Raw genomic sequence first — 17,036 nt, 5'->3', positions numbered from 1 at the left:
TAAACAATAACTCCATTTTGAAAATATTGCTCATTCTTGCACATCTGACAAAAACCGTTCGGGAATAATTTAACCAGTCAATTGGAAAAAATATTAATGGCTAACAATAACTACTAACGTTTATATAGAAAGCCTTAAGTTTTGTAAAACACTTTAATAATATCTCACTTTATTCTCATAATGACCTTGAGAAATAGAGACTATCCTTATTTAGTTCCATTTAACAGCTGAAGAAACTAAGACAGAGAGAGGTTACCTGACTTGGCTGGAGTCACACAGAGAAGTGTCTTGAGTCTGCATCTGAATTCATGTCTCCCTGACCCCAGGTGTTGGATCTCCTATGATATTTAAGACAGTGTGCCAGGTAGGTACTGGGAATTCAGAGATAAAAAGGAACTGTCCTTATCTGAAGTAGGTGATATAGTAGGTGATATAACATGGAAAAAATGAATTTACAGAAAATAAATATAAAGTAACATTAGGAGGGAAAGAGCACCAGGGACTTTTAGATAGGATGGGCAAGGGCTTCATGGAGGCAGTAGCAGCTGGACTTAGCCTGAATGGCAGATAAGATAAAAGAACTCATTCTGGTGATAGGGTATGTTTGGCGCCCCTAAAAAGGATAAAATGGAAGGGTATTTCTGACTGGATATTATAGGGAAAGAGGAGAAATCAGGAATAAGAAATGAAATGGGATTGATCAATGAGTCTATATTAAGGCACTTTGTAGATCTTAAAAAATAAATGTATTAACCTGTTAATAAAAGTTCCATATATTTTGCTCTGAACTAATTCATGTTTTCCCAGGTTTCTCTGAATTTTCCCTATTCATTTTTTCATATAGTGTAATTCAATTCCATTCCATTCAGAGACAGTGCTGCGTTTAGCTATTTCCTAACCATTGGGCAGGCTTTTGTTAGAAGGGGGGAAAAATGCTACAAATTCAACATATTCTTGCAAAGGAGAGGCCTTGAGATAGAGGCCAGGCTCCTGGAAGGTACCCCGATTCCAAGGTTATATCTCCTGGACACTCATTCACATAAGCCATTCTTTTTCATTGTATTTTTAAAAATTCAACCTGAGGATTTATTAACCCCAAACAAATTTATCCAGTTAAGCAGGCGAGCAAATAAGCAAGCAGGAAGAATCACTTTTCCACCTGCTTTACCACAGATCCCCAGGGCCCCAGTGTGAAAGTGAAGTCACTGTTTGGGACAAATGGCATCTGGCTTTATACTGCCTCTATTCTCAGTAGCAGAGGCTTGGGGCTTCTGCACAGAGTTGCTTTTATTACTTCCCACTTCTTCTGAAGGGCAGGGACTTGTCTGTTTTTGCATTTTATCTCCAGCAGTTAGTATGGTACCTGGCACCCACTAGGCCTTTAACAAATGTTTATTGACTATTATAACCTCGAAAGATTGGAAGGAGCAGTTAGAGCAGATAAGCTTTGTCCTATTTTCTTGCAACTGTTCTCTTTACATAAAACTTATTTTTTTTAAAAGTGGGAAATTTGTGGTTATAACTCTAGAATTTAAATATACATGGCATCCTCCATCAATCTTGGGTCTAGTACTCAATTAACCCATTGACCACAACAAAGCAGAAGTGAATCTCACAGCAAAATACCCAACCTGCAGATTCTTTTTGAGAGCTGAATTCAAGAAGTATCAATCCAATTCCTCTGGGACTCCTAACTCCCCATACCCACCCAAAAGGGAAAAGATCTGTTCTAGTTAAAGAGACAGGTATTATACCCTGATTGATAAGGATATTACTTTTGCTTAATTGTGTTTATTATTTGGCACTAAGGCTTTGTATTCCTTTTTTCTTGTGGGGACAAGGGAAAAGGGAAGGGAGATAGGAAGAAAAATAAAGGCTTTATAATTTTTTTAAAGGTTATCTTTTGAAAAAAATTATAACTGAGCATAACTTGGATGGTAAAAGGATCCAGAAGGTCTCTATAGATGCCCCAACTCAGATGCTCTGGAGGAAAGCTACCCATATTTTACCTAAGGAAAGGCCAATAATCAAGAGTCCATTGGCTGGGTTGGCTAGGATATTGCTAAGGAAAAGAACAGAATAAAAAGTAACAGACTTAGAATGAGTGTGTGTGTGTAAGATGTAGCAAGAGAAATGTAATATGACTGAAAGGGGGCCAGTTCTGCAACCAAAGGGTACATTGTGACTTCAAGGACTTATCTTGTCAGTTTTTTCCTCATTGGTGAAACAGAGGAACTGCATTAAATGATCTCCAAAGTTTTTAAATTCTACTATTTTATGAAAAATCCAACTTCTTTCTATAGTTCATCATGATCTCTAAATGAAACCCTGCTGATTCACAATGAATTTGGAAAAACTTCTAACTCTAGATTCTATATACTCTTTAAAATTGTCCTTGGCAATATAATCCTTACTTCCTCACTCCCCTGCTTTCCCTTGAGGAGAAAAGGAAATTCTACCTGCCTTCACTTTACAGTGCAGGCAGGCCAAAGGTCTTTAAATGCTCCTCCCCGATTACTCTTCTATATCCAACCAATCATCTCATTCCCACCTGCAGCCTGGGCTGCATTTAGGGAGTTGCCTATTTCTGGTTTCTCCAGGCAGGCAGGCATTTTTTTTTTTTTTTTTTTTTTTTTTAACTTTGGTAGTCCTATGGATTTTATTTTATGCATTTAAAGACATTCTGAGAAGGCATCCATATGCTTTACCAGGCAGGCAGTTTTCTTAAAAGAAACCTAAATCTTAGAGTGGGGAAAGAGACTTAAAACTCATGGTAACCTTTTAGAGGAAAATGTGACTTGGAGAGGACAAGTTATTTGTTCACCCTACATAGGGTCACATAGAAGGTGAGAGCTACTTCTTTTGAATATCTTTATAAAACGGATGAACTTGTTCCAATAGTGGATTAGCACTATCTGACCTTGTTGGGCCCTAACTGTATCCCCTTTGATCTGGTACATGGAGAGTTTATAATGTTTATTGACTAACTCTCAATTCCCTTCCTCCTTTACCCATTACACCAACTATTTTTGTTAATACCAAAGAACTCTATTATGATATAGAAAAACACTTTCAGAGCTACAGAACACTTTACATATATATTACCATTTTGATCACCACCTTTGGGTGGAAGGCCCACAAGATGCTGTATATATTTAAATATACTTCAGTGCCATTGACACCCCTTTAACCTCCCATATGACTATACACAAAAGCCTCACATAGAAATCACAACTTTAAGCACTGAAAGGAGCACAAGGAAACCTGTAGGGCCATTTTAAGTCATGGTGGCTAAGAGATTTGATGTACTTGTATTATCCTGAAACATAAGGATGTTACTTTTTTGGTTCAAAATGTTGTGTCTGACACATACAAAAAGAGTTCATGGGGCCCATGTTATTTCACATCAGGCCATAATGGCTTCAGATGGGTATTCACTTTTCTGTAAATAAGTGTGATTAACACAGTGATGTCTTTTAAGAATGAAGAGTAACCAAACTAAATGAGTGTGATGGACTTGAAATGGCTTGCTTTAAAGAGTCCATGTTTTAAAACTTAGTCACTTTCTGAGATCTGCTTAATTTAAAAAAAACTCTGAAGGCGAGGTAAAGTGTTTTTCACCAAATCTGGCAATAACTTTACATTTACTGCAGATTAATCCTAATGAAGGTGTTTTGAAAGCAAAGTATCCAACCTGTGGGAATAATACTTGCAATTTATAGGTTAAGCACAATTACTTTAATTAGATAATATCTAGGAAACCTAATGAATGGAGTTCCTATTCAAAGTTAAGGATTGTCATCTTCTAGTGTTCCTGCCATTTTTGTTCATATATATGAATTACAATTATCCAGTTTCTAATATGGGATGGCTGACAAGAAAAGAAATTCAGTGGAATGATATCAAACCTAATGAAAAAAAGGACAAAGAAAAAATTAAGTAGAAAGCAAAATTTTTATTTCTCTGAAACTTTTGAAACAAAAGTAAAAAAGTGTAGAGCGTCAATTTAAAGTTCTACAATTGATTATGATTCCACATCTCAATTCAGTAGCACCTTTCCACTTGGAGCTCCCCCATTCTTGGTGTGCATGACAGTGATGATCTAAGCTTTGCCCATTCCACACAGTCCCTGCTGCTGCCAGTATTAAATTGTAGGCTCACCATGCCTTCCTAGAGGATGTATGCCCTTCTCCGATCTGCTCTTACCTAGAAGTTTCAACAACAGTGCGGGGGAGAGAATCGGAAAAGTAATCTTCCAGGGGCCACATTTTACTAAAGCTCATACTAGCATGGTCATGGAATCCTGGAAGTGGAAGGGATCTCAGAGGTTCTCTTGGTCCAAACCCAGAGAGGAACAAAAATGCCCTGACAAGTGATCAACTTTGATTGCCCCTTGCTATTGCTACTTAAAAACCTAATTTTGTCCTTATTTTCTCATTCTTAAATTGTGTTTTCCAATGCTCCCATGCCGTGGGAGCTTCCCTCTTTAATACATACTGGCTTCACATCATCTTAGATAGCTCTTCTCAATGGCATTGTTTGTGTCTTCAGAAGTTATATTTATAGGCTGTGTTCACCCTGGCCAAGTCACTTTACCTGTCTTCCTGTTTATTCAACTGTAAAATAGGAATAATATCTAGATCATAGAAGCACTATAAGGATCAAATAAAGGCAGCTTAAAATAAAGTGCTTAGCCCAGCGCCCAGCACATAGGTAGCTAAAATGAACAAAAAAAGTCATCTGCTCAAGGTCATGCAGATTTACCTATCAGAACTTGATTCTTTCTACTATATAACAAGTTTGCTTACATTGAATAAATTGAATCGGAAATCCAATTGAAACTAAATTGGGCTAAACACACCTCCAAAAGACAGAAACCTTGAGAACTCAACATACCTGTCATCGCAAATTGTGCTTCAAAAGATTTATTACATTTTCTTTACATAATGGAATGTTATTAAACATACAACCCAAATCAAAAAATATTTTATGATTGTATTGGCAGACTGTCAGAAATCCCCACCATCTTAAGCCTTCAAATCATGTTTCAATCACAAAATCTAGAAGCAGGCACTACATTCAACAATTCAAACATTACATTTGTTTAAATTTAAGGTAATGAAGGAAGACCATCACCACTAAAATGACAATTATTTTTTAAGTGATTTACAGTTTCATCTAATACCTGTCAGTACATTTGTTGGGTTACATGTGCAAAATCAATACTCATGTTATCGTGTAACATTAATGCTAAGGGGTTCAGTGTCCCAAACTTTTCCAGTTCTGTATTAATGCTATTTTGGGACACAATCTAGAGATAAGTTAAAAATACATTCCCTCGAAAGCCTTCTCTCCTCTCTACCTTAAAATATTTTGACACTTTGGCAAAACCACTAAAAGAATAACGTATTCAAACACCTAAAGCAGATGCCCTATTTTAGTTGGAACTCAAGAGATACGAGTTAATTTGCTCCTTTTAATGATGGAAAGCTTACACTCCCTTAACAGTATTACTCTAGTAAATTCAGAGGAGCTAAAAGGAAATGGTGGGGAGCATTACCAACAAAAGTTAAATCATGGTCACACATTTCCTTTATTTTCAAATTCTGATGCCCATGGCAAATTGTTTCTAGAGAAATAGTGGGATTTATTCTCCTAAATCCAATCGGAAAGCTCATGCAACTATGTCCATCAGCAAAAACCCCTTCCTGAGTGCTCAGGGCAGTAGCAAGAGGCCACAGGAGATAATAAAGGCCTGATACAATGTGTATGTGATAGCTACACAATAAATGCTAGTTAATAAAAACTTAATTTTAGACTGTTAACCAGACCTTCCTAGTGCCTCTATTTTTCAACACAAACCATCAGGACCCCGCAAGTTGTGTCCAGATTAGAAACTAGGAAGGAAGATGTGAGTCTCATCAGTTAAAGGGACAATGCCCATGAAAGTCTGGTATGGGGTTAGAGGGCTCCTTCTGGAGTCTAAGTCTATCACATCCTACGCATGCACACTGGGCATCTGAGGGACACCCGGCAGCCCAGGCAAAGCTAGCACGTGTCAGCAGCCAGAGCTTCAGTACACACGTGCCATCCAGTCCCTTATTCCTGGCATCCTCTCTGCACTATTATGATGGCTACTGGTTGAGGTAAGATGGCTTTAAGACCATTAACACACTTGTTCCCAATGACAAAACCAAAGATTAATGCACCTGATTACCTTTGGTGCTAGAAGCTATTAGCAAGCTAAGTTGGCTAGGGAGAGGACGCATTTCCTAATAAATACAGTAATTCTTTGTTTCAAATAATAGACCACGTGGCTAGGCAACATTCCGAGAAAGGATGTTCACTCAGAGCTTCAAGCTGGGGATTGTTCTGTCTGAGCAAAGAAAACTAACCTGCTGTTGCCAGGCAAGGACCACAGAGAAATTTGGATGGCAATTCCCTTTAAAAACTAGCGAGCAGTAACCTATCAGAATAGAAAAGAAAATGAGGGGGGGAAGCCAACAACCCCATAATCAGCCAGTGTTGTGCACAAAACGCAGCAGTCAGTAGTCATACACTACAGGAAAAGGGATGTAGGGGCAGGAGCCCGACGTTGCCTTGAAATGTGGAAACCTCAGTTTGCCTGCCGCTGGTGCTAGTCTCTCAATTCTGTCACATAAAAGGCTCCTTATTTCAAAGTCTTGCGTCGAACTCCTAAGAAGGGTTGAGATCCAGCAGGAACTACTCATTTGTTTTGATTTACTCCTAGCATGGGCTTATTTTACTTAGATGCCAAAGTTGATGTCAAAAAAAAAATGTTAATGTAGTGGGGGAATGCCAGTGGCCAGTGAAATTCAATCATTCTGTCTGAAAAACGCAGCGTTTACAACATACTTTTGCCTTACAATCTCACTTGTTGGTATGCCATCCACACTCCTTGATTAGGAACAGTACGTGTAAGTGACATTTATCTGTAATTTAGTCTTTTAAAAAGCGGCAAAACAAGTCTTCACTTGTTTCACATAAAGCACTAGGATTTACAAGCACTTTCACCAAACCTGTGTCTATCCCATATCACAGAATCGGTAAACTTTGGTGATGGGAACATTTAAAGCCAATCGTAGACATTCTCATGAAAGGAACTCAAAAACTAACTGGGTGTCTGCCCTGGGGAGCCCAAGGTGTCCTTTTAACACCAGCAGCTGCTGTTGGATTTTGTCTGAGTTATGGCAGGAAAGTAAATATGCAGCTTTTCTGTTTCAAATGCAATTGCTTTTTGTAAAATACAATCTATGCTCCAGCTGGTGCCCAAATTTTAAAAATATGCCCTTTTGAGTATCTTCTGTTTACTGGTCTGTCAAACAGTTCACTTAATGGTAAAACCTGAGTTTTTAAGAAGATCTAGTTTTTCTTGCATATTTAGGCAAGAAAAAGGTCCAGGAAAGGCTGGGGAGGGAGGTATGCCGGGTGGTTAAAAACTGCCAATCAACACACTATGGAGCCAGTGGGTACAGACACCATGACAGAACATGTGCAACATGTGGGGAGGGTGTGACATTTTGCTCATTTGGGCTTTCAGCTCTCCATTTTAGTCAGCAGGGCCGGTGGGGAGAGAGCTAGGTCTCTAAGACCTAGTACCTCTAGATCATTTACAAATGTCAAGCATTTTCTCTGGGATGTTTTTCAGAATTTAACTGCTTGGAGCTAAAATTCTGAACTGTTTAGATTTGAATAATTTTTTTTTTAATTTGCACATTAATATTTTGGCAAAAATGGCAATTTCTGTTTTTGTTTGTTTTAAAAGCAGGCTGGTCCTCAGATTTCAATAGAAACTGCTCTAGATCAGTAATGAAACAGCTCCCTGCTGGCTCCACAATTGACTTAGAAAACCACAAACCAACAACAAGTTACGCTTTGTTTTTAATTCGGTAAACCTTTTCCAGTGACATCTGGATCTGGTCTTGGCCCAGCAGAACTAGAACACTTCTGTTCTGGAGAGAGCAAGGCTAAAGGAGGCAATGAGGCCCAAGGATGTCTTATTGCAGCGCACAGTCAGAAAGGACTCAGGCCAATGTGGGTTTGACACCTACTGCCAGAAAGGAAAATGAAAAAAAATAATCACCTTGAAAAAATCAGCCTGTAGGAGAACGTGCTCAGTGAGCCACCCCCACTAGAATCACTGTTTCTCATAGGGAACCCCAGTAGTTCTGCCCGCCACGGAGTATCCAGAGTGTGGAAAGAAACATCCTTCACAGTCTAATTGGTTGGTAGGTGATGAGGGAACAATTCATAGAACTGAACCCACAAAGCAGCTTCGACTGAGATAAGAGCCAACATCTGAGGGAGGAATCTTGTCCTGAACTGGTTCAGGAGCACCAGGACACTGTTGGTCGGATGACAGACGAGTGCCTTTGGAATCTACAATCATGTGCAGCATCACACAAGGCATTTCACAGCAGAGTTTCAGGGGAAACGTGATCTAAGATTAGGCTCTCATAGCAAGCAATCAGAGAGGGGTCGCAGGGGTGCGCACGTCGTCCCGGGCGTGGCGGGAGAGGGCAAGAGTGTGGGAGCCCAGACAGCAGCAAGGAAGAGGAGGAAACATTCCATCTGCTCAGAAACTGGCCTGGATGGCTTCATTCTGAGCTACAGCAAGTACACTGCAGAATCTTCACTGCTAATATTTTCCCTTTGTTTTTGAAAATGCAGAAACTATTTATTGTATTGATAGAAGACATTCGCTTAAATAGCCCTGATTTCTCCTCAGTTTAAACCATTCAGATGTATTTGTGGGAACTATTATTTATTTATTCACATAATTTCCTCAGTACATTTCCCCTACAGGACTGTTTAAAAGCCTCTGTAAATTAACATACATATGCAGCACAGTAACAATACATTAATAAATTATAAATTAACAAAATCTCCATACTTGTTTAAAAAATTATCAAATGCTAATCTCCAGATTATCTGGAAAATGAAAGATGCAAATTGCTATGAATCTGCCATGCAAATTAAATTTGATTTTTTTTTAAAAAAAAAAAATCTCTATAAAATGTTCTGCAAATTATTCTGAGCTCCATCCAAACTTAATCTTAGGAACTTGGAAAACTTCTCTCCCCACTTCAGCAGTTATTCTTAAGTTTTCATATTTTGCCCCCACTTGGAGAGGCAGCCTGGAGATGAAAGTACAGAAAAATAATTACCTGAAAAAACAAAAATACCCGTTAAAAGAAATTCCCATTCCCGGCAGCGCTTAAAACTGGTCCTTCCTTAGGAAGTTGCATAGCTGCACGGAGCTGCCACCACATTGATGGGCAGGGGCTTCTCCCCAACGAGGAAGGAAGCCATCCAGATTGAGCAGGTCTAAGGGAACGATCCCAAATTTCACTAGGCTCTTTGAGCCACATAGGACTTTTCACTTTTCCTTTGGAGGTGTCTGGAAGAACGTGAGATCATGGTCTGTATTCAGAAAAAAAATGTTTGACTGCTGCTCCATCCCCTAGTTTGAGGTGTTAATCCCCAAGAAGTTTGAGGTCATCTTTACTTTAGAATCTGAGAATGCAAAAACTTCCAAGTTGGGAGGAAAAGAGAAAAACCCCAAACCCCTAAATCCATTTATAGCTCTAGGGAACTTAGGAAGAAGTAAATCCACTATGAAATTAGTTAACTTTGGCGTCTGAATACAAAACGTTTACCAACAGTAACTATGGGTAGACGAAGACTGAGGGCTGTGCAGCATGTTCAGAGTCCCTGCGGGGCGTCCTTTTCTGGGCACGCTCAGTGCACCCAGCTCTGGGTGAGGAAGTGTCCTCGTCTCTCTGATTGTCCATCTCTATGTGATCCAGTCCCATAGAACTCAGGTTTCTGGCTGCATATGTTTTTTCCCCAGAGACAGGTCCTCATATTCTCTTATGTTTTCCAAACATCTTGAAAAGACATAAGAAAACCTGTTTTAAAAACAAAAACAAGGCGGACATGCTTAATTTAGAGCAGTTCCTGACAGCTGTCATCCAAGCTAAGAACACAGGATTCCTACTGACGGCCTGAGATGAACACAGGATTCCTACTGAGGGCCTCTGAGATGAGCACCACATCCTGCAAACATTTTGCTTTCCTATCTCCAGAATTTCAGAGAAAGCCAGTGTTTTACTGAATATACAAGGAATAGTTTGTATTTTCCAACACTAACTAAGCCTTGTATTGCAGAGAACTGCCCCAGTGGGTGGTGCTATCATTTTAGACAACTATGCCTTTATAATTTCCTTCCTTCCCTAAGTGAGGGACAGGTTATCTTGAACCTAACAGGTACTTTTAAAAATGTATGCTGGATAAAGAAAGTTTAGAGGGGAAAGTTTAAAAAAGAAAGTTTTTTTAAAAGTTTAGTTGCTAAAGTTTAAGAGAAAAAAGTTAAAAATGTAATAGTCTTTCCACTTTTTTCTACTTAAAAGCAACTTGTATTAAAATAATGGGAAATAAGAACTCCCTGTCTTCATTTTTAAGCAATTATTTTGTCAGTATGGTAGGCTTTTAAAAATAAGTGTCAATCAAGTCCGCAAGCTTCTTCCATTTCCCCATCTGAAGCTCTCTCTACATAGATGCTAACTTGGGAGTTCTCATTTCTAATCTGCCAGATAGTTGTTGCTATGAAAATACTTGTTATAACCTCAATCAATTTTTGAACCTGTTGCTGGCTGGCTCATTAACTATAAACATCTAGATTCAAAGCAATGAGTGGTTGCCAGGTGTTAAGCAGGGCAGATGCACAAAGCTAGAAAATCTTCCACATCTCAGACCTTTGTTAGAGCTGGAAGGGACACAAATTCTTTCATTTTATAAATGAGGAAACTGATCCGGTAGTTCTTTCCCTTGTCTAGCCGTGTCTAGCCTAGGCCAATTTAGGACAGTCTACAAGTCCCTCATCAGAATAATATTTGCAAAGGAAAATCTTACATTCAAACAGAAAAGATATTCACCTGGACTCCAGGTGAGGAATTTGGTTGTCAACTCTAGCAGCTAAGCGGCCTTTATAAACCCCACCCCCCTTAGAAGGGGAGCCTGTGTCCCCTAAGAATAAAAGGAGCTCCTCACAGCACCAGTCAACAACCCATTTCATAAAAGCCCATTGGATTGTGTGAGCAGTGAAGTTATATCAATTTAAAATCCTAATTTAATTTTCTCACATCAGGAGGGGGAAAGAGCCCCAAACTACTCCCTAACTCAATGTTTAACTGAGAAGGGCCACAAAACAAGATAATTAGCCATGTTAATGAAAGAGCAGTGACAGACAACTGTAATGCTTAGTCTAGAAACTACTTTGTATTTTTATACATGCTTAGCAGGGATGTGGGTCAGAACTGAGCAGATTCAGTTGGTTCAAGTTTGATAAATTGTCAAAGATGTGGATAAATGAGAATTGGGATTATTTTTAATAACAAAAAAATTAAAATGGAAAATTCTACTATAGCTTATTTTTAGAAAGAAACTAAAACAGAGTAGATAGGGAAAAAAATTACTTACAAAACAGGAATCAGACGCTTAATCTGAAGGGTGCTCAGGACAAGATCTATTGACTTCAAACCATTCGTCTATGCAGCTAAAAAAAAAATAAGACAAAATAGAATCAATGAGATGTCATGCATCTAAACTATGACCAATATTCACAAATATCTTTCTTTTAAATATGACTATAGTAGAAAGGTGCATTGACATTTTCATTTTAAAATTTCACAAGTTTATGGCAAATACATTTCTGTTTTTTTCTCTGGGTAGATGACATGGTAAGTTACTGTAGCTTTAAGCATTCTCCATGAGCATTTTTATGTTTTCTTTTAGTAAAAAGATCTGTTCTGGTTATTAAGGGAATCACCAGGTAGATTATTTCCTAGTAGCCCCTAACAAGAATATAACAGGGATATTTCCATTTGTACGACTGAATCCAACGAGTACAGGTTAGTGGATCCCTAAAAACTTGATGAAAGATCTCTAATTATATAGGCAATGCTGTATCATGAAGTGAAAACTTAAGTGAACATGGGAGTAGACAGTAAATTTGTTTATCAAATTTGGGCAGAATGCTGGATGAGAGGAATGATTTTTGTTCAGGTTCTTTCAATTAAACCACATGGATTGATGTAAGACCCCTTAGAGCTATAAAAGGCCACACTTCAAATAAGCAAAGAAAGAAGCTCTTATTCCGGGTCTGATTGTCACCAACAAGGGCTTTCTTGCTGGCCTGAAAATAATGGTCATGGGAGAGGTAAAGGGTGTATATTTGACCAATCTGTTCGATTGTGATAGAAAAAAGAAAAGGAAGATGTGTGTGTTAGGGGAGAATAAAGAAAATCATGGGCCCATTCCCATCAGAGTAGCTAGAGAGCTAAAAATTAGCATGAGGAAAACTGGGGACAATAAAAGGCTTTAAAAAAAATAGAGAGGAAACCACCTAATTTCAATTCCTGGAAAAACACTACATGGTCTTAAAAAGGCTAACTGAACACCTAGGATAGGGAATGGTGATCACTTTTAAGAACTAACATGTTTTTGTCAAAAACCAGTCAATAACCCTATTTGTAAGAAAGGACATTTATTATAGCTGCTTTTCCTGGAGGCTGACAGGCAAAAATTGAGGGGATGCCCATCCATTGGGGAATCACTGAAAAAGCTGTAACATTTTTGTGACATAAGAAATGATGAGGCAGGCAGATTTCAGAAAAACATGGAAAGACTTCCAGGAACTAACTCAAAGTGAAGTGGGCAAAACTAGGAGTTGTATGAAGAACTGTGAATAACTTGGCTGATAACATCAGCAATACAATGATTCAAGGTATTCCAAAAGACTTAGGATGAAAATTGCTATCTATCTCCAAAGAACAGAGAGTCTGAATACAGGCTGACATTTACTATTTGTCTCTTAAAGATTTCTTCCACAAAATAACTTACAAAAATCTGTTTTACATGGTTGCACATATATAATTTATATCAGATTGTTTGCCATCTTGGGAAGGGAATAGGAGAGGGATAAAAGTTGGGTCAAAAAAAACTTTTTTAAATTAATTATTTGTATATATAATTGGGGAAAAAATAAAATTATACATATACACACACACACATATATAAACGAGTACTAGATTAATCTTATTTCTCATTCTTGGGGGGAGGTATCATAAAGGGGAGAATACAGTAAATATAATTTATTTAGATTTTAGAAGAGTTATTTGACAAAATTCAATGCAAAAGTAGGAGTAATGTAAGCTAATCAAATGTGCATGTGCTCTGTAAGGATTTTAATGGTAGATGTTAAGTGCAATGATTGGTTGGTTGATCCAGCTGGCAGGATCCATCCAAGAAACATGGGAGAGAAGCCTGGCATGAGATACCAGTTTGGATTAGGATGGTAGCAATGAGAGGAGGAAGAACTGCACGGTGCTCAAGCCAGGGAATCATAGCGTGCACACAGCACATATGAAACAGCAAAAAGCTGGGTCTGAGGGGAAGAACTTGGATTTTGGACACTTCTTTGCTAGAAACAAAATGAGACATTCACAACCATTTTGAGATAAAATATCCCATGAATATGTGATAAAATGAAGTTGCAAAATTGTAATCAATTTTCTTGAAAAGTGATGAGGTTTGAATTCTGACAATTTGGAAGATCAGGAGACCAATGTCACCTTGTTTCCTAGTGACAAGGCACCTACCTTTTATGATAAATGCACAGACAAGGCAGTCGTGCTATCGTGTCTCCTTGCAGCAGTTCTTCCAGACATATTGCACATTCTCCAGCATCTTTACTTAGCACATCCTCTATAGAAAAAAAAGAGTAACAGAATTTAGAAAATATAATTTACAGTGCAGTCTTCCTTGTGGGACGGTAATACTAAAATGTCCCAAGAAAACCCAAACTAAGCCATTCTGGGCATACCTGCTCAATGAGCACAATTCCCTATCAACATCAGGTAGGGAGTCATCCTCGAGACATTAAGATTTAATGAATCAATAATTAAGTCTGAACTTAAAAAAAAAACTATGTCATGGGTTAGTCATGTCCCTGCACAACTGGTGGTAAGGCTCCCATGGGACAAGGACTGGATCTGTAATTTTACTGGTATAAGAACTTTCAAATAAAGAAACTTCCTCTGCTAACAGAGACTGACTGACACCTCAGCCTGCTATGTTAAATGACATGTCTAGGGTCACTCAAGGCCACAGAGCAAGCATGTGTCAAAGGGAACTCCAAGGTATCTTTTTAGCCAAGGATATCATGATGGCCACACTTCAATCCATAATTTAGCTAACAAGTTGTACATTTGCAATGAAAACAAAAGAAACAATAATCACTATTACAATGGAACAAAAATACAAATAGAAAAATAAAATTGGACATTTAAGGGCCTGGGCCAAAAAGTCATGATGAGAGGCAGATGGAAAGCTCTTAGGTGAATTCTGAAAGGAACTTGTAGACACTTTGAAATCAGTGAAACCAGTTTTTATAATCTAATTTCAAAAAATAGTTTTCCTTTCCCTTGGTAAAGCTGTGCCACTTGTACTTTTTTAAAATCCTTAAGCCTGAATTAGTCCTTTCTTTGAAAGGAAGAGAGCTTATTCTCTTCCTGAAGTCATCTAAGGAAAAAAAATGGAGTTAGGGGCAAAAAAGGAAGAAAACTCTTCATAGGCCACCAGCAGAGGAGAGCTGCTGTTTTAGTAGGGAAAACAAGCAATGAACTTCCAGTGATCTTATTAACTCTTCTGGGTTCAATTATCTCCACCCAAATGATTCCCAGATCTACACAGCCACTGCCTCATCATTCTCCTGAGTACCAATGCAGCATCACCAGTTGCTGGCTGAACATTTTGAAACAGATGTCTCAGAGTCCCTTTCCACATTACCCCCATCTTTTTATTCTCCTAGGTTTATAATCTAAATCACCCTTAAATCTCCATTTTCTCCCACCTCATGTATCCATCCAATTGTCAATTCTATTTCCTATACCTGTTCTCTTACAGCCACTTTTCTAGCTTAGGTCACCTATCATCTGGACCACTGGAATCCTGCCTTTCTTAAGTTATAAGTCTGACTACTCTCTTGCTGCCTCTAAAGTAACTCCAATGTCCAGCACACAAGCGCCTCGCCCAGTTTGGCTCCAACTTCCTTTCTATAGCCCGGTCAAAACTGCACAGGAATCATCATTCTGCTCTCGGTGCCTTCTGCACAGTCTGCCTCTGAGGCAGGAGACATCTCCAGGGAATCCCTTAGCTTTAAGTAACAGGAGGCCTTTCTTTTTTGCTGAGGCAATTGGGATTAAGTGACTTGCTCAGGGTCACACAGCTAAAAAGTGTTAAGTGTCTGAGGCCAGATTTGAACTCAGGTCCTCCTGACTTCAGGACTGGTGCTCTATCCACTGTGCCAGGCAGCCTTTCTTGATCCTCTGCCTCACTCTGGCTCCCCTCAACCCCAATCCCAGTTTACCTTTGGATTAGGGTTGTTTCCCTCAATAGAATAAAAGCTTCTTGAAGGCAGGGACTTCTTATATTTCTAATTCCTAATGCAGTCCTTAGCACACCAATGGCTTTTAAACAAATTGCTTCCTTCTTTTGCTTTGGACACTTCATCCACGTAGGTAATTCCCTATAAGAATGCAGATTGCCAAAACATTCACATCTTTTCCTGAGATTATTGTCCATTTCTTCCTGTATTCTAAGAGCTCCATTCAATGTGATTGCCAAGACACATATTAAGCACACAGGCTGTTCATCCTATCTCTTACTTTCCAATACAATAAGCAGATACTCTTATCACAGAAATTCATATTTAGATGGTAACTCATCTCAGACTCAATCATTTTTGCTTGAAGACATGAAATAACGCAATAGTTGTGACACATTCCTCCCTCCAGTCATGTACCTGACAACGATCCTTTAAGACCCAAGACCTGACCCCTAGCACTTCATTTCTGGACAGCTCTTTCTACTAGCCAAATACAGGTTCCATTAAATGATGCTCTCTGGGAGCAAATGGAATTCAGTTGGATCCTTTCTATGACTTCAAGGTCTCAATTTTGGGGGCATATTCTTTACATGAATTGTTCTTATGGAAAACAAGCCATTTATTTAGCAGTCAATTTCAAAAAGCAAGAATCTTTTACTAAATTCTCTCGATAAGCTTCAAATATTGTTACAAAGACACTTAACAGTATATTTGAAACACTTTGGAAGAACTTAATGTCCAAATAGCTTCTAACAGTGGCTTCTCCACTTCCTTTTGGTGCTTTCTTCATCTTAAGTCAAAAGAGGATAGAGAGAATATACTTGGATTATGCTTTTTTCTCACCTACCTCTATACAAAAATCTAAAAACTAAAAGTTCTTCCAAATTCACTTCTCAAATTTCTTTTGAAACACTATACAGATGAAAAATGTAAAAAGAGTGTAGATGGTTTATTACATATGTATATGTTACAAAAAACTGAACAGATGTTATTTCAACTGAATGCTTATAGCACTTCTGCTATAGTTGAAATGCATCAAGAAAAGTTTTCAACAAGAGCCCTAAGGTCAAAGCTAGAAGTAGTTAGGAATGGAATCTAGAACCAGCCGAGTGGTTAGCAGATAGGATTTATACAGACACCTAGGGCTCTCTCTGCTACTGCACACTACATGTTTGTAAGTTAGAAGCCTTCAGAGAAAGAAGAAAACTAAATCTTTATGCAACAGAGCAAAGACAGCACTGGTCCCAGATAGAAATCATTATCGAAAGATAAGTTGGGTCCTTCTCTTTAGAATTAAAGATTGGTGACTCTAAAACTTGACTATCGCCTTAATACAATGGAAACATGCTCATTAATAATGACTTCTAAATTTTAAGACTCTCATTGCCACGTTTGAAAATTGACCAAGACTGATGAACAATTTTATTTCTACTTGATCTTTAGGGAAAAAAAAGATTGATTCTACTTTTAAAAACTGCATCCTATATACAAAAACCCATGTTTTTGTCAATAAAGATTCATAAACATGACCTACTTTAATTTCATTCTCCCTGTTAAATTATTTGAA

General features: G+C 38.3%; 1 protein-coding gene across 2 annotated transcripts in view; it reads right to left on the bottom strand.

Annotated features, from left to right (window-relative positions):
- Positions 1–3,940: 3,940 nt before the first annotated feature.
- ZNRF2 (zinc and ring finger 2) overlaps positions 3,941–17,036 on the bottom strand; it is a 42,503-nt gene continuing 29,407 nt past the window's right edge. Inside the window, exons 3-5 of one of the 2 annotated variants that reach the window (XM_074266809.1) lie at positions 13,683–13,788; positions 11,503–11,578; positions 3,941–9,911 (exon numbers count right to left, since the gene is read on the bottom strand). In XM_074266809.1, the coding sequence (XP_074122910.1) occupies positions 11,521–11,578; positions 13,683–13,788 (164 nt within the window). In that variant the 3' untranslated portion in view covers positions 3,941–9,911; positions 11,503–11,520. Of the gene's footprint in view, positions 9,933–11,502; positions 11,579–13,682; positions 13,789–17,036 lie in introns of both variants that reach the window. The other variant, XM_074266808.1, reaches the window with a different exon arrangement.

Source organism: Sminthopsis crassicaudata, chromosome 5, assembly GCF_048593235.1.
Source record: "Sminthopsis crassicaudata isolate SCR6 chromosome 5, ASM4859323v1, whole genome shotgun sequence".
Taxonomy (NCBI): Eukaryota; Metazoa; Chordata; class Mammalia; order Dasyuromorphia; family Dasyuridae; genus Sminthopsis; species Sminthopsis crassicaudata.
The sequence above is the reverse complement of the archived record's forward strand: the minus strand, read 5'-3'. Positions and strand labels throughout refer to the sequence as shown.